This window comes from Scomber japonicus, chromosome 4, assembly GCF_027409825.1.
Source record: "Scomber japonicus isolate fScoJap1 chromosome 4, fScoJap1.pri, whole genome shotgun sequence".
Taxonomy (NCBI): domain Eukaryota; kingdom Metazoa; phylum Chordata; class Actinopteri; order Scombriformes; family Scombridae; genus Scomber; species Scomber japonicus.
The window spans coordinates 13,170,045-13,188,125 of NC_070581.1; the positions used below are offsets into that span (position 1 = coordinate 13,170,045).

At 39.8% G+C, this 18,081-nt stretch overlaps 3 protein-coding genes across 3 annotated transcripts; 1 reads left to right on the forward strand and 2 right to left on the reverse strand.

Moving 5' to 3' along the window:
* The first annotated feature begins 2,408 nt into the window (after nucleotides 1-2,408).
* LOC128357811 (taste receptor type 1 member 1) lies at nucleotides 2,409-6,709 on the forward strand. Its single transcript, XM_053318197.1, has 6 exons — nucleotides 2,409-2,572; nucleotides 3,230-3,545; nucleotides 3,630-4,385; nucleotides 4,485-4,703; nucleotides 5,101-5,221; nucleotides 5,784-6,709. Exons 1-6 carry the CDS (start codon nucleotides 2,427-2,429, stop codon nucleotides 6,707-6,709), a joined length of 2,484 nt encoding a protein of 827 aa, XP_053174172.1. The 5' UTR covers nucleotides 2,409-2,426.
* A 4,829-nt stretch (nucleotides 6,710-11,538) lies between these two features.
* her12 (hairy-related 12) lies at nucleotides 11,539-12,223 on the reverse strand. The gene is given in 3 exon segments (XM_053318199.1): nucleotides 11,539-11,943; nucleotides 12,057-12,169; nucleotides 12,172-12,223. Coding segments are annotated over 3 exon segments (570 nt in total).
* A 4,458-nt stretch (nucleotides 12,224-16,681) lies between these two features.
* On the reverse strand, nucleotides 16,682-17,363 carry LOC128357814 (transcription factor HES-5-like). The gene is made up of 2 exons (XM_053318200.1): nucleotides 17,240-17,363; nucleotides 16,682-17,125 (listed from the first exon to the last, which is right to left on the reverse strand). Exons 1-2 carry the CDS (start codon nucleotides 17,300-17,302, stop codon nucleotides 16,682-16,684), a joined length of 507 nt encoding a protein of 168 aa, XP_053174175.1. The 5' UTR covers nucleotides 17,303-17,363.
* Nucleotides 17,364-18,081: the final 718 nt, after the last annotated feature.

Genomic DNA, 18,081 nt, shown 5'->3' on the forward strand with positions numbered 1-18,081 from the left:
TTGAGAGAATGGCATTTTTTTTTATTTAAGTATGGCCGTTCTTGGCTTCCATACAAACATGATATTCACAAAGCCAGATTTCTTCAGATTCTTCCAAACAACATCTTGTTTTTTGTTGATGATTCTGTCTGAACAAAAAAAGCTTTAAAACACTTCACCTATTCAGAAACACTGACAGATTATTTAAAAGTTCTGTATCATTTCACATCATACAATTTCATTTCTGCTTGCGTTTTTGTGATTTTCTTTTTTCCAATACTGCCTGTATTGTTATTTGCATTGTAATATTACTGTGTTGTTAAGAAAAATATTTAAAACATTGAAAAACTTAACCATTACCATATAAATTCTGTATAGGCCATGCCAATAAATGCATTTTAAAATACTGTAATGTTAGTAATAAACATAAACGTATACATAGTATTGTTAATCATACAAGCTAAATTAAATAAGTAATTAATTCTTAAATTAAAATTTGAAATTATGTAGCTTCTAAAAACACTGATATTAATTACAGTAAATGCAATAGAAATGTTCTTAAATGAACAAAATAATCCTCTTCAGTATATAAATTTATCAGTTTTATAAACAGTGTTTCAATATGAATATGATTCATTTATAAACAATGAAGCCTGACAGTGGTAGTAAAATTACCTACCACATCAGTCATTCATACATGACTTTGTAAAAAACAGTCAATTTGACAGAAAGGTAAATAACACTCACATAACAAAGACCACAATCAACACAGCATATGTTATTAAGACATTACTTGAGTCGTTTGTAACGTATCATCACAAGAGCTGATGAACAGGGGAAATTAAATGGTCATAAAAGGATATTGTCTTTTTTTTGTTAAAATGGTAAAGCTCACACAATGCAAATATGTTCCTTCAAATTTTTATGTTTGTACAGACATGGACATTTACATGCCCATTTGCCTCCATAATAACGCGGTTAACAAAATGCACAATATTCCTGTCAAAACAATGGGTTTGGGTCCTGAAGGCAGGTGAGTGTCAGGCAAATAGTTTGTCAGTCCAACAGGTGTACTTAACAAAATGAGCCTCAAATATCAACCAACATGCAAATTCAGCCCCAACATTTTAACTATGCAGCAAAAACACAGGTACAAGTAATGACAATAATTTACAAAGGTGAGTTTGAAATTGCCAATTGAACAGGAGTGAGCCAGCATTGCTCATGATTCATACAGTAATCACTCTCTTCATTCTAAGACAAGTGAAAATGTCTGATGTGAAAAAGCCTGTCAGTAGGAAAACTATACCCATATTTTATTTTTGCTCTCTTTTCCCCGGTTAGGAGAGACTAATCAAAATTGGGTACGAGTATTGTAAGTATTGTAAAGCAAAAACAAAACGACAATCAAATGTCCTAGACAGCTATGAGTGAAGAGTAAAAACAGTTTTCTGATCAGATGATATTTTGTCTATCAAATCTTTTTCAGGGGTGAGATGAAATGATTGTCTTTGATTATTGTGCAGTGTATGAAATTGCTATTTCCATGGAGACCCTGAGTTAAACATGAGCTATTAATGAAAAAACAAAAATACAATTCTCAGGAAGAAAGACAGTGATGCCAGGTTTGCATGTAAAATCTAATCAGAATTGCCAGTAAGGCCAACTGCTGTTTTTTAAAAGCAAAAGTCCTTCCTAACAAGGTCAAACATTTGCCCTGATGAAGGTCCAAAGACAGAAATGTTGGCTTTATGTTAGATATTTGCAATGAAACTGAAGTCTGCAGAGCCTTGTTTTCCCAAGATGTGATGTTTTGCTCTTCTTGCTAGTTAGTATCGTGTCATGAGTGCTGTAAAACATCAAATCAAAATTAAAACTAAGACAGATATGATAAAAAAGAGATCATCAACATAGATCATCCAGTCAAGGTGTAGACAGATACTTTGAATCCTTGAGTGACCGTCTTGAGTGCTATTTACAAAGCTGACTTGAATCAGAGTTTCTGTTCAAACTCTATTTAATTAAACTTTTTGACAGATGAAAGATCATTTAATTTGGCTTAACCCACTTCTTCAATAATTCCTGCTATGACTTATAGATCTGCACAAACTGTCTGTGTTTGCTCTGGGTTACAGTTGCATGTCACTTGTCCAGGATTAATGGAAAAACACCGGTCTCCTTTTGCATGGCTTATTACATTTATGCAATTCATTTTAATAGGAGTGAAAGTCTACAGTCACACAAACAAATCAGACATGCAAATACGCTTCAGTCAACCAATACTCCCCGGAAAGATGCAAAAGTGATCCTTTCACCTTTCCATAATGATCCACACTTTGAAAAGCAGCCCCTGATCCGTTTTGCAAGCCACACTGAGCTCCACAGCAGCTGCGTGAACGTGGAGGTAAATGGATCTGAGCACTGTTTTTGTTTCCTTAGGCTGGCTGATGCTGCAACTAGCTGATGGGGAACTGGATTATGTCTCTCAGGGAGAGGGAATGCAGCTGCAGGGTGACTTCCTCATCGCTGGACTCTTTCCTCTCCACTATACAGATGGACCAAGTGGTTTGCCCGCTCTGATACCGTGCAATAAGTGAGTTTCCTGGACAACAGGCATCCACTGATCAAATGCATATCACCTGTGGTCCGGCTACAAATTTACTCTGAATTGTCTGGAGTGTTAATGATACTGTGCGACAAAGCTTTCATTGACTTTATTTGTCACATACACACAAGCAAATGCTGTATTCAGACGCTCTTATTGTCCTGTTTTTCATATTTTTTTCCCTGGTTTTTGAGTCTATATTAAAACAATAACCAGGTGCCCAAATGAACACTGAAACAGGGGCTTCTTCTGTTATCATCAAATGTGTTTATAATATAATTGATGTGGGAAAAATTATACAATCCTTGCTTTGAGAAAAATGTATTTAAAAGTGTAAAAGTAAGATAATATGAGACTTCAGCCAATTAAGTTATTCAAATAAAGTCTTGGTTTGACTCATTTGGGTGTCTTCAACTTCACACTAGCTTTAGATAAACGTTTAAATATCTTTTCACAGAAGGGGGACTGTGGATTTTGTTACCCATTACTTAGATTGAACCTTAATTATAAAGGCATCTCTTCATGCCCAGTAAGAACAGAAATGATTAGAGCAAAAACAAAAAAAACATTAATTTGAGTGCCTGATGGGTTTTGGGATATACTTGACAAACTGTGAACCTGACCTATAAATGTTATCTTGTCTAGCGGTACAAACAACAAACATGGGTTTCACCTGATGCAAGCCATGAGATTTGCTGTGGAGGAAATCAATAACAGCACTGGACCACAGTCTCTGTTACCAGAAGTCAAGCTGGGCTACCAGCTTTACGACATCTGCTCAGTACCAGCGGGTATCCTGGCCACTGTGGACCTGCTCCAGCAGCATCACCACAGCATCTCTACACCCAAGACAGACCCAAACTACAACAACAGTCAAAAGGCTGTGGCTGTGATTGGGCCGGACAGCAGCAGCAAATCTTTAACCCCCGCTGCTTTACTGGGGGCCTACCTCATACCACAAGTAAGTTTTACTCATGGCTCTTCAAATATTACCCATTCCACCTGTCACTGAATCATTATCCACATCCTCTTTGCTCTGCTGTAGATCTCTTTTGAAGCATCAAATGAAAAGTTGAGCAACAAGTACCTCTATCCAGCCTTTTTCCGCACAATTCCCAGTGACAAGAACCAGGTGGCAGCTATGATCCAGCTGCTGGTTCGTTTCAACTGGACTTGGATTGCACTGTTAGGCAGTGACAATGACTATGGCCTGGATGGCATGACAAGCTTGTCTGAGGAAGCACCTCACCATGGCATCTGCATTGCCTACCAAGCGGTCATCCCCTCACTCACAGCAGACACAATCCAGACCATGAGGAACATGGTAGAAAGCATACTGACAACCCAAGTCAACACCATTGTGGTCTTCTCCAGCAAGTCAAAACTCCGTGGCTTCTTCCCCTATGTTGTTGAGCGTAATGTGACGGAAAAGGTGTGGATTGGGACGGAGGACTGGTCAGTGGCTACTCTCATATCAGAGATACCTGGGATCCACACCATTGGCACTGTGCTCGGTGTGTCTGTCAAATATGCATCCCTACCAGGTTTTCAGGAGTTTGAGAGAAAGGTATTTGAGGCTTCAATGAAATACAATAACACACAGGAAGTTTTTGATGACAACAGCTGTCTACAGAGCACAGACCTGTACACCCTTGCCAGGAATAAGTTCTCTTTGGAGAGCTATGACATCACCTCTTCCTTTAATGTGTATAAGGCAGTGTACGCTGTGGCTCATGCTCTGCACCAAGCACTGAGTTGTGACACTGGACAATGCCAAAGGAGGAGTGTGTATCCATGGCAGGTGAGCAGATGTGAACTGTGTTTTTACCAAAAAAGAACATCTCTGAGCCATCTTCTTGTTTTTTCGACACCGATCTTTCCTCATTTGTCTCCACCACAGCTTCTGTCATGGCTCAAGCAGGTGAGATTCTCTCTGGATAACACCTCTGTGTACTTCGATATGAATGGTGACCCACCCACAGGATATGACATTGTGACCTGGGTGTGGGAGAGGAAGGACTGGTCTCTCCGAGTGGTGGGCTCCTTCAGTCCAAATCCCATTACACTGACGATCGATGCAGATCAAATTGAGTGGCACACCACCGGAGCTTCAAGATCAGTAAGGACAATACGCAGTATTACATAAAAACACTAACTTTTCAAATTATTTTATGTTTCTCCATTCAGTGAGAAAATAAATAAGTAATTCATTCTTAAATTAAAATTTTAAAATGATGTAGCTTGTAAAAACACTGATATTAATTACAATATGTGTGTGAAAAACTGTGTTGATCTCAGAAAGATCCCAACACATTTCTGGAATAAATTGCTTGTTTTGCTGCCTTCTCAATGTGTTTTGGAGAGGAAATATTTCAAAAGCACTAAATAATAACCAGGAATTGCAACTGAAAATGTATATTCCAGTGGATTACAAACCTACTGCACGAAGTCATGAATTGTTCATCTGATCTAATTTTAATTGCAATCTCTCTCCTCTCCATTTTCTCCATCTATAGGTGCCACAGTCCATCTGCTCTCCTCCCTGCCTGAAAGGCCACAAGAAGCTGCTGACGGGGCAGCACACATGCTGCTTCGACTGCCAAGAATGTCCCATTGCCACATTCCTCAATATAAGCGGTAACACATTGAGAAAGACTTGCAGGAGAAAAAATATATATGAATAGAAAAGAAAAATTGTACAGGTGTGAAGAAGAGGAAGATGAGATGAAATTAGAAACAGATAACACAACAAGCCAGGCAACATTTTTGCAATTCATAGAATTAAGAAAATCTTTTGTGACAGGGGAAAAAAGTATGTGTAGGACAGAAAGCATCAGATTGCCTACCAGTCAGAATTTTATCAATTTTCTTACAGTTTAAAGATTTTTTTCTACTTAAAATTTACAAAGGAAGTGAACAAAATATCAAGAAAAATATAGAGAAGCGTTTTCAGTTGTTGGTTGTGACTTTGACCTGCAGGTGGCGCACTCACACTGCATTATGAAGCAGAAGCCAAACAGACTCAAGAATTAAAATGAAATGTGTCACTGTGCCTGCATGTTTTTTAAGACTTATCTCACTTCTCTTGTAGAAGATATTTTATCTTGTGATTCTAAACCAGTGTTCATTTTGAACTCATCTTTTACGTCCAAATTTTTTCCAAAGTGACCTTTATTTCTGTGCTGTTTGTCCTCCTCAGAGTCCACTACATGCCAGCAGTGTCTGCCAGAGCAGTGGGCTCCTGCAGGCAGTGAGGAATGTCTGAGTAGGACCGTCCTGCTGCTCGCTTGGGACAACCCTCTCTCCATTGCCCTGCTTGTCTTTCTGGCCGCCTGTGTTCTCATGACCTCCAGCACTGCACTAATCCTAATGCTCAACCTGAACACGCCTGTGGCCAAGTCTGCCGGAGGCCGCACCTGCCTGCTGATGCTGGCAGCCATGACTGCCGCTGCCATGAGCTCTTTGTGCCATTTTGGCCAGCCATCTCCTCTGGCCTGCCTCCTCAAGCAACCTCTATTCAGCTTCAGCTTCACTGTGTGTCTGGCTTGCATCACTGTGCGCGCCCTCCAGGTGGTCTGCATTTTTAAATTTGCATCCAACCTGCCACCAGCCTATGACAAGTGGGCCAAAAAACATGGGCCAGAGTTAACCATTTTCCTAGTGTCTGTCATTATCTTGCTTATTTCTGTGGTCCGCGTAGCCCTCGACCCTCCACAGCCATCCCAGGATCTTGACTTCTACCAGGACAGCATTGTTCTGGAGTGCAGTAACACTCTCTCGACTGGTGCTGGCTTTGAGCTCGGTTATGTATCACTGCTCAGCGTCCTCTGCTTCTCTTTCAGCTACATGGGCAAAGACCTACCAGCCAACTACAATGAGGCTAAGTGTGTCACCTTCAGCCTCATGGTGTACATGATCTCCTGGATCAGCTTCTTCACTGTCTACTTCATTGGCAGAGGCCCGTTCACCATGGCCGCTAATGTTTTTGCCATACTCTTCAGCGTTCTGACCTTCCTTGGGGGCTATTTCCTGCCCAAGATTTATATTATTGTCCTGAGGCCAGAAATGAATACTACTGCCCATTTCCAGAACTGCATTCAGATGTATACCATGAACAAAAGATGAAGTTGTAATGATTTATTTCAATAAAAAGCAGATGAAGAGAAGCTACAGAGAAAGTCTACCAGGAAAAGTGACAGGAAAAAATTCCCTTTGATATTGATCTGATAAGAGTTTAATATGTGTATAGTGTGTGTTCAAATAAAGCTGCATTACATTGTCTCAGAATAAAAAACCTCTGCTTGAAGATCAGAGGTCATGCTTACGTATATATCTGTCGCTTGGAGAGACACTTGCTCAGGGACATTTTAACTTATAACTGTTTTTCAGTTATATACAGCTCTTGTTAACTTAGTCTTACTTACTTAACCAACTGTTTTAGTCTAATCATATTATTAAAATATGCAGCAAGGGGTAGTTTCACAAATATTATTTAGATATAATAATGTTTATATGTTAGAGTTCCACAAGCAAAAGTACATTTCTCTGAAGTTTCCTCAAAGTAACAACAGACTGAGAGAGGATTAAAACTCTTGGTAAAGAAATGGTTAATGAAATGTCAATCATAGGTTTGATTTCCTAGTTTGTGTAACTCACTTTTGTCTGTTTGTTTTTGTTTGTTTTGTTATTACATGAATATCGGGTATTAGGGCCAGGCAAAAAAAAAAGAAAAAGAGAATGAATAGGCTTTATGTTATTGATATGATACATTTATCAGTTACAAATACAGTTGCACCACTTCAGAAAATCACCTTCACACGCCAAAGATGTACACACTCCAGCTGCTGGCATAGTCAGTGGCTCTACTAACTTGGTTTGATCCTGCGGTACTGTGGACAAGTCTCTGCAGTAAGTTGATTTCATTCTCTTTTCTTTTTCTTTTTTTTTTGCCTGGCCCTAATACTCTGTGGTAATATCAGCCATTATACCACCATATTTGTCCTTTGACTTTAGCTTTGTGGTATTTTTAATCCCAGATCATTTGATATAAAACTACTATAACAGACCAGCCAAGGAGTCAGTGAAACATTTTCAATTAAATTAAATTAAATTCACTTTAATTGTCATTCTTATGCAAGTACATCCAATTTCAACACTAATTTCAATAGTTACATCCCAGTTTCAAATTATTAAATTATTTATTCTTTATAAAACAAACAGAAAGCTGAATTTGAAAGAAGAAAACCAAGCAGGCAGTGGCCGGCCACAAAATAAAAGGATGTGAGAGTTTGCTATTGAAGAGAATCAACAGGTACTGTGTTTTTTTTACCACAGCGCCCCCTGCCAGCTGCATGAGGGATATCAAACTAATAATTATTATTGGTTAAGTTATACTATATATAATATTAATAATAAAGTTTTTATGTTTTTAGGTAAGCTAGTTTATAGAATTGGGTTGGGTTGCTGCCAGGGGTTGGGGGTGTTAGTTAATTGTGTGTATGTATGTAAGTGTATATGTTGTTTGTTACCCTTATTCAACAATAAAAATAGTTGATAACAAAAAAGATTTTGGTTTTGATTAAGTGATTTGTAAAGCTTTTATAGTTTATAAATGTCAGTTCAAGTCACCAGAACAAGTGATATGATACGTTTTTCAGGGATTCAACAACAAGTGGCAGATGGTAACAGAAAAAAACAAGTTTCAGAATAGCGACACCTTGGCATAAAGTCTTGTTGCATATTAGATAAATAAATGCACAATTGTCCTGTTCACACACACACACACACACACACACACACACACACACACACACACACACACACACACACAGTCACTGTGCTGCTGTTAGCTGTTGTTTGAGAGAAGAGATGAAAAGGCCTTTTGTAGCTGGGAGGTCAGCCCTATTGACCAGTAGATGTGTGAGTAGAGTCCGAGCCTGGCGTTCCCACAGTCTGTCTGTCCACTCACAGCTTAATACCCTCTGTCAACAATTGAAGTGTGCCATGGGTGAACAAGCAGGAGTTTTATTGTCAGCACCTAACGGACACACAGTAAAGTTCAAAAAGTTTTATTTCACAAGTTGACTGATCCATTTTATTTTGGACACTAGGTGTATCCTCTGAAAATCAAAAGCTTGGGATCAAAATTACAAGCAGGAGTCAACATATTTGAAAGCACACTCTAGATGGCATTCAAATTACATAAATGGTATGTATTGTTTACTTCAGCAATATTACATTTTATTAAATTCCTCACAATATTATTAGTTTATGTTAAATGTTCTAAAAGGTATCATCTCAATGTGTAACAGTGACACTAGAAGATGTTCAGAGGTGTTTTGAGATATTTGCTGAAAAATTTGAAAGGGAAAAACTGCAATGCAAAAATCTGAAATGTCCAAACAATTGCAATGTAAGGTTGAAGAAATGTCTTTGTTCCCAAAATGTGGATTATTTCACATAAGTATTTCTGAATTTACACATCTAATTAAATCTCAGAAACATGCTCACTTGTATTATCTTTTCCTTGCATGCCACCTGAGCATTGAATCCTGCCTTTCTTTAATTATTCCCTGGGTCCCCATCAGGAACCACAGCCTGTGTTCCCCTGTGTAACTGGACTGTGAGATAAGAGATAAGAGACTGACAGCACATTATTCTCAGGCTGATATATTTATTGGGACTGGTTTTATCTCTACTGGCCAGTCTGTGTTAACTCCACCTCTGAGTTATTGATTTGTTTGTCATTGTAACAAACCCCAGCCCTGTCCAGTGATGCTAATATATCACTATAAAATGAGGACAGACTCGACAGAGAGATCACAGTGTACACTTTCATCCAGAAGGAGCTGCCCACTACACCTGCACAGATGTGGCTCCTTGCTCCACCAATTACTCTTCTGGTCATAAAATCAGGATCTCTGAGAAAGATAAAGTGAGTGAGTTGCAGCAGATATTTTAACAGTCAGATAGCATGTGTGTTACTGATTTGAATCATGAGCTTACTTACTATCTCCTTTTCCCCAGTTAAGAAAACATTTCAAGAGTTTGAGCTTCCTTTGCTCCAACACAGAGGCCTCAGTCGCTCCTCTGCAGGGCTGCCAGCAACAGGAACAGCTCCTCCAGACCCAAAGAGCCAGCAGGTCTTCTCTAGTCTGTTCCACCCTCAGGCCCACCATGCTGCAGGACAGCAGCATCAGCAGCAGACGAGGCCCGTGTGGAGGCCTTGACACTGTGAAGCCTGAGGGGAGCTGCACTCTCCCTCACTATGTGCGAAATATGCATTTCCAGCCTGCTCATTCATGCTGTTACTGAGTGTTTTTGTTTCATCATATTGATGAGCTTATGTGTAATAGGTACTCTGCCTCATTGTAATAACAAGTTCTGTCTTTTTTCATCAGTGTCTTGTTCCTGTAACTGAAAATGTATTCATTGTGTGAAGTTGGAATTTCGCTGAAGTTTAAAGTTTGACACATTATGTTTGAAACTAGCATGGTTAATAATGAAGATTTCAGCTGGCCACATATTCTCTGCAGCAACAGTTTGCTCTCTGGGAAAGGAAAGAAACAGAGCAAAAACTAATTTGTGTGCTGTGCATTATTATAATGTAATATAAATAAATGCTGTGTATTGGAAATAGGATTTAATTAATAAAAATGTGCCAGTAAATGTTTACTGTAACTTAAATTTTGATGTCAATAAAATATATATTTTACTTTTCTTTAAATTTGTGTGGATCTATGAATTTCAAATACAGTATGTACATTATTCAAGAAACAGAATGACCTCAGTGTGTGTGTGTTTTTTCATTGTTATGGTGGCTTGATTTAAACAAGATTGAACTTGTAAGCCTTGATTTGATGTTTTTTCATCAATTTTCTTTGGTAATTGGAGATAAAATTCATTTTGTCATGTGAAGATCAGTAAATTCCGGCAGATACTTTTCTTCTATGATTTACGTTTTTAAAATAATATATTAGTACACACACTTACTCAACACTTGCTTGTGTCTTAATGTGTGAATATTTTTATTGTTCAAGTGGAATGAACAAATATTTAATTAAATGTTGAGCTGTTTCCTGATAAATAATGTATGAATCAAAGAAAATGATTGCTTTTATTTGTGTTTCTACGTGTGAACATGACTTTTACCTCTAGTTTTATGTACTGTATGTACAAAAACTTCCTGAACCACACATCACATGACCCTCTCCAAAATAAAGACAACATCAGGGCAGTTTAAACTGGCCAAAGAGACACATATTTCCTTTAGTTAAAAGGAAAGTCCTCACTATACAGAGGTGTTTTTTTTAGTTGAAACATGAAACATGAAAATATGATCTCATGAACCATTTTTTCAATGATTGTATCTTTTTATTGTTAATTGTCATACAAAGAAATGAGTTTTAAGAGCCTAAATGTAATAGCAAACCAGCCAATAATCACTGGCACACACACACACACACACACACACACACACACACACACACACACACACACACACACACACACACACTCACACCATCAACACATCATAATCATCATCATCCTGATCCATAACATTAAAAGTTTGACATAGTTAATTCAAAACAGAAGAGAAATATTCTCAACAGCAGCCGTCAGTATAACACAGTATGGCATATATATACTGTTACTTCAAGCAGTCCAAAGATAAACTCCACTGGAGTAAACAATCCTTTTACAAGATTTGACAAAACCATCATCACTTAAAACTAGCTTTAAACACAAAGAAAAAGCAAACATCAGATGTGAATCAAAGTCAAAGCAGGACAATCTTCAAATAAGTGAGAGCCTTCGCTTTTACTACTTGTCCATCAATGTGATGAGACAATAAGGAAACCCACCATGAATAAGCAGGCTGGAAATGCATATTTCCTACATAGTGAGGGAGAGTGCAGCTCCCCTCAGGTCTCACAGTGTCTGTGTGTCAGAGTCTACCAAGGCCTCCACATGGGGCCTCTGCTGCTGCTACTGCTGCTGCTGCTGCTGTCCTGCAGCGTGGTGGGGCTGAGGGTGGAACAGACTGGGGAAGAGCTGCTGGCTCTCTGGGTCTGGAGGCCCTGCAGAGGAGTGACAGAGGCCTCTGTGTTGGAGCTGGCAGACAGGAAGTGCATAGAGTCCCTCCAGCAGTGAGAGTAGCCTTGGCTGTAGTCACCCTGACAGAGGCCTGGCTGCAGCTGCTGCCGCAGGAAGCTCACAGTCATCTCCAGGATGTCGGCTTTCTCCAGCTTGGAGTTGGGCTCTTGCTTGTGAAACTCCTTCTCCAGAATGATCTTGAGCTGCTCGATGCAGCTGTTGATGCGATCTCTGCGCATTTTCTCCACAACAGGTTTTCTTAACTGGAGGAGAGGAGATAACAGAAGTAAGTTCATGATTCAAATTCAGCAATAATCAGATATTACTACTACTGTAAAAGCTGTTGAAAAACATTAAAGTCTACTTCAATACTCACTTTGATGTTATCTCTTTCAGAAATCCTGATGTGCTGAATAGAGGAGTAGTTGGTGGAGCAGGGAGCCATGTCTGTGTAGGTAAAGAGAACAGCTTCTTCTGGACAGCAATGTCAGCTCTGATGTCTCTGGAGGAGTTGCTGCTCATTTTATAGTGTGTCATTAGCATAACAAAGCCATGTGGCTCAGGCCGGGCTGGGGTTCCCACACTCTGACCAGTGGGACTCCCAGCACAACAATAGAAGACATGTCAATAACTCAGAGGGTGTGTATCTGTGCTTGGCATGTTTCCCAAGATAAGCAACAGGTAATTAACACTTTATCAAGCGGTCAACAGAGATTTTTATCACAGACTGAAAGTCAAAATTAAATTTTTGGATGTAAAATAAGGGGAAATACAGGATACACACTAAAGAACATCTTCAAAGGAAGGAGGAGGAGGAGGGACTGCAATTAAAGACCAAATGCTTCACTGCAATAAAACAATATGAACTGACTACTTTTCTCTTCAAAGACCTTTTCCTCCAAAAAGCATTTTGGTGCACAAACTGGAACATTTGGACGCAGAGGAAGAAGTTTGATTAAATAATATTTAAACTGAGGGGAATAAACTGCAAAATAAAGGCAGAGATGGTCAATTTTAATTATGTGGAATTCAATAAAGATCTTTTGTAAAATAAAATAAAAAGAGTTTAAAGAGTTTAAAAGTCAACTGGCTGCAGGTGAAACATACTTTCCACCTGTTGCTTTTCTAACCACTCAAAGCTTTAAATGAGTTCATCACGGTTTCTTTTCCCCGCCAGGATCTCCCGCAGTAACAATGTGTGAACACAACACTGCTGATAATCTGAAGAGACGCTCTGATCAAAGGCTGAACTAACGCGCGTCTCAGGTGTGAAAGTGGCGCACGTTCTCAGTGGCGCGAGTCACGAGACCGCGTGCGGTGACAGAGGCGCAACAAATGACCTCGCGTGCACAGCGGGACTTTTTGATTTCGTTTGTGTCCCCTTTATAAAGATCAAACACAGACACATTACATAGGCCTATAAATGTTAACAGAAAATGTTTCAATATGTGAACAACTGATGTAACCTGTTTATGCCAAATACTTGATGATGAATAAATAAAGCTATGTGACGTCAGAAACAACTTTCATTTCTGATCATTGAAGCCTTACATGATGAAAACTGTACTGTCTGCACATGAAAACTAGTCAAAATGATATAATATACACATAACTTATCCAAAATGTACTCCCAAACTTAATAACAGACACCTCTAACACTATCAGTGCACCATTAATGTTGATTCAATGTGCAAAAGTATTACTTCACCTTGTTTATTACATGACACAATTCATAGCATGCAAGCAAACAAGCAACTCTCACTTCATTGTACAGATATTTGAGGCCAAACATGTTTCGTGGGAATTTTTGGTTTCAGAAACTGAACTGCATGTCCAGGCATGTTGTTTTTAGTCACATAATATAGTTACAGTGTTCTGCTGAAAGCTGTAAGTATGCAGCCTTTAATCATTAGCTCTTGTCTTTCTCCCCTGATGTCTGCAGGCTCTGTCGTAAATGAACTGTCTCAAATTAGTGTCAAGTTAATGGCATTATGAGCGGGCTGGCAATGTGCCTCTGAGGGTCTCCGTCACTGGCTGGCCCCAGATGTGAAGCCGGCCTTGTGGGTGCAGTGTGAGTAGTCCCGTCTCCCCAGTTTCCCACCAGTCCCCAACATCAGGGTAAATGAGCTACAAAAGCCATGCTGCTCCTCCATGCTCCGCTGGGAATGTTAATTGATCTTTTGTTGCAGGACAAACAGAAACTCTGTGTCCTGGTCCATCTGGGAAAAATCAAGTCGACTGGCTTCACTGCCTGGCACAGAGCAGCCTGCCTCCCTTTGGTCTGTGTTAGCTCTTTTAATTTCGGCTTTCAGCAGCTCATAATGGTGAAAGAAGTACTCAAAGCTTTAAATGAGTCAAAGAAGTAGTGCCACAACAGAAACAAAATCCTCCTTTTAAAAAAGATACTTACAGTCTTTATCAGGCAGTTAAATATAAAGTCTTCAAAAATATAATAAATAATACAGTTTTGATGAAATATACAGAGTTAATTCCCTCTTGTACACATATGAGCAGGTTGGTAACCTGTTGATATTTTTGGTGTTTTAAATTTCCATCAAGGTAAGATGGAAATTAGGAAGAGCGCCACGTCAGATATTTAAGATTGTAAACAACAATATTTGTTTACTTGCTCTTCGTTTGCATTCAGGTCACCTAGGTAAACATCTCTTGTCTGTAGCTTCCTTGTCACCACTGTAGCATTAAAACACAGCAATTGCCAATCTGTCTGGTCATTTTCTGGCTTTATTATCTGTCCTCTCCATTGATTTCATTGTCGACATGTTTGTGTGAATTTGTGCCTCCTCTGAAAGTTAGTGTGCACTACACGGCTGCTGGGGGTCTTTGTCTACAAGTGTGTGTGAAGACGAGTTCCCCTCCCACCAGAAGAGAGCCCTGAATTCCTGCCATAAAGTCTCGGCCATCATAGAGCGGCTTCCCGTCAGCCATCTCTCTGTGAGTGTGGTATCTCCCGTTTCCCACACTCTGTGCCTATTCACTGGCCCCTAGACAGGGACAATAGAAGTGTGTCTTGTTACACATCACATTAGCTATGGTGTTTGATCTCTTGTTGAAGGGGGAGGGGAGGCAGCTTCAGCCAGACCATCTGGCTTGGCCAACTAGACCCTGAGAAAGTCCCAGGCATGCCACATTCTCCACAACTTCTGCACACACAAATAGTTGTGAAAGACTTTTGTGGCACTTGAGACATAATTCAAGCACTAGACAGCATGCCACAGCCACCACAACAGAAGTGGGACGTGGTGATGTGCAGGGGTGTCGCCATACCCCCATTTCTCTTCTCTTTTTTAAAAACACCTGTGCACCAGCAAGACCAAATGAATGATCCCTGTGGGAAATATTGGATCACTGGAGGGAAAAATATGATACAATAAAAGACAGGTGCACAGCAAACTGCGATACAATAACATTTTACTTGTGATTTTTCAACTGATTTGTTGAAGTAAAATCACAGCCATTAAGGCCACATCCATTATAGTACAAATTATAATTTTATATATAAAAACTTTAAATGTGTGGCACCACTGTTCAATTCAACTCATAATAAAAATATATCCTCTCAAGATCTGTGCATGGTGATATTATGTTTTGCGTACACTTTAGTACCAGAATAAATAATATTTTGCTCTTCTTTCACAAGTGTGTTGAAGAATAGCAAATCATTTTGAATCTTGTAGATTGTGTTTCCAATCAAATTGTGACACTTTATAGTTTTACATGTAGCATCTATTATGGCTCAAGTACACTGTTCAAATAAATGAATACACTGATGTATTATTGAAGCAGCTGAATGTGAACATGTAGAGTTTTTAGTAAGCTATAATTACATGATAAACTGGGTCAGTTTTAGTACTTCCCAGACAGACTGCTACAGGATTCGTGCTCTCCCTCAAAACACAACCACCACTGTTCCCTTGAGCAAGGCACACAGTGAAGCTGCTTTCACTTGAGATAAACAGGTGTGACTGAATACATGTGCCTAATCCTATACAGAGATGCTGCATTTATTTCCTCAAAATCTTAATTAAAACACTAGCTGCTCCCTACCTGAATTCATTTAATCATAGCTGTATCTCATTCAGTTTTAACAGTCCTGCTTTTTGTTCTTTTCAGCAAACACACAAACTTCTGTTTTTATATGAGATTTTCTATGTAGTCTGTCCTCTGATAGCATTCTGCAGATTTCTGAGGAAAAGTAAAAACACCACTATTGTTTATGTTTGCAAAACTTCATCTGAAGTTTTTCATTTATTTTTTCAATGTTCAAAGACAATCTTCTCAGGGAAGCAATTCAACAGAGTCTTTTACTAAAGATCAATGTTTTCAGTACAAAAAGCCTTTATAAAAGGTAAGCATTTAAAGATGAAAAAACATCTATTTGAACATCACAACTGAACAGTAATCAGCAAGTACAGTAATTATACTCCTTCACACATAGGCCAAATTATGGTCACAAATAGTCATAATAAAGTATAATCATAAGAAGATTTACATTAAAAAAGGATCCATTGGATCCATTTATGGGATGTTATTGATTTATCAGCAAAAAGCTGATGAAACATGTCTGTGATACTCAGTATCAATGATAGAAGTTTAAACACATAAATCAAACAGTGTCTTAGACACTAATACGTTTTAACCCAATGTGGGTCTTACAACAAGTCAGTTCAGTAATGTTTGCAAAACAAACAACATTTGAGGTTCTCTTTTTCCCGGAGGAACAATAAACACAATCACAGAGTAAACACTTTAAAATATAAAGTGTACCATGCACACATGGTGTACATATTCAGTAAAACCTGAATCATTTCAGTCCTTCCAAAGGAATACCGGCACACTGTGCCTGTTTCTTCACACTATTAAGACAATATTGAATCTCCTGCCAAAGCAAAAGGAAACAGACTTCAGTGAGTCTTTAACTTGCTGTCCATGACATTCACAGACGTGGTTCTCTCTCTCTGTGTGGAGGCGACTATTTCCATCCTACCAGGGTCTCCATAGATCACAGCCAGCCTGGCTCACACCTTTGCTGGAGCTGACCTGATGGAGTGGTGACCCCGGGGGGGAGACTGTGCAGAGACTGTGGCTGGTCCTGCTGGATGCCTGCAGACCCTGGAAGTGGTTGAGCAATCGCCTGTGGGCCTGAGTCTGGACCTCACAGTGGGATAGGAAGCTGACGGCCTCCTGCACACAGCAGGAGTAGCCGTCATTGGCCGACATCAAGCCGGAGGTCATGCTGGCTTGCTGCTGCTGCTTCTGCTGCTGCCAGCTCCTCAGATAGGACACAGCCATCTCCAGGATGTCGGCCTTCTCCTGCTTGGAGTCAGGCTGCTGCCTGAGGAACTCAGGACTCAGCAGGGATTTCAGCTGCTCGATGCTGGTGTTAATGCGATCTCGGCGCAGTTTCTCCACCATTGGCTTTCTCAGCTGAAAATGAAAAGGAAAAAACATTTAGTTCATTTGAATATTGGGAATTTTTTTCAAACTAAATGAAAACAATTCAAAAATGGAGTTAAGTGAATTCATAGCAATAGTGTTTACCTTATGAGCTGGAGTCAGGTGATCCTTAGAGAAGTTTGCTTGTCCAAAAACAGTGGGTGCCATAGCTGTGAGTCAGAGCTGTTCTGCTCGGTTTGAAGAGCCAGTTGAATCTGAGCTGCCTTCTCCTCTGCCTCTGCCCTGTATTTATACACCCAAATCTCCATATGAATGTGTGGGTCTTGGGCTTGTTGGAGTTTCTCACAGTCCCCGGGCCAATGAGAGCACTGGGAAGGGCTTTGAGGAACGCAGGGCTGCCACATGCTCAATGAAGTGTTTATAGCCGTGGGGACAATGAGTGTGTCTCCGGGGAGCAGGTGGAGGAATAGACTGAGGGTGAAAGAGCCCGGGGTGGTGTGGTGGGGAGGGGTGAGGGGGGTGGTAGCTGGGAGAGTGACCCAGTGCTTGTGTTGATATGGGAAAGTGGTGACCCCAGAGGGAAGCACGCCGCTCTCTCATGTCATCTCCACCGCGGCGTAATTGAGCACAAAGTGCCTCTGCCACCAGGCACACGTGGGTGTTACAGAGGGCCAACCATTAGAAAAGACCAACATGCAGCCACTTCCACCAGTTTGACACGGCAGACTTCCCTCATGGAGCGGTGCAACAGTTGAGAAGGCTCAGAGATGGATAGAAAAATAGCTTCTCTTTAGGTTTTGTTATAAAAAATCTACTGGATAAAAAAAAGAGCATACACACCAAAACATACTGACACCATATTTTATTAATCAGATTCTTATGAACACTTGACATGACAATCATTTGCCAAAGTTAGATTTCTGTTTTCTCTGAGCTCTTTTTTATATTATATGATGTCGGCTATTTCTAATTTAAAATTAAAGGAT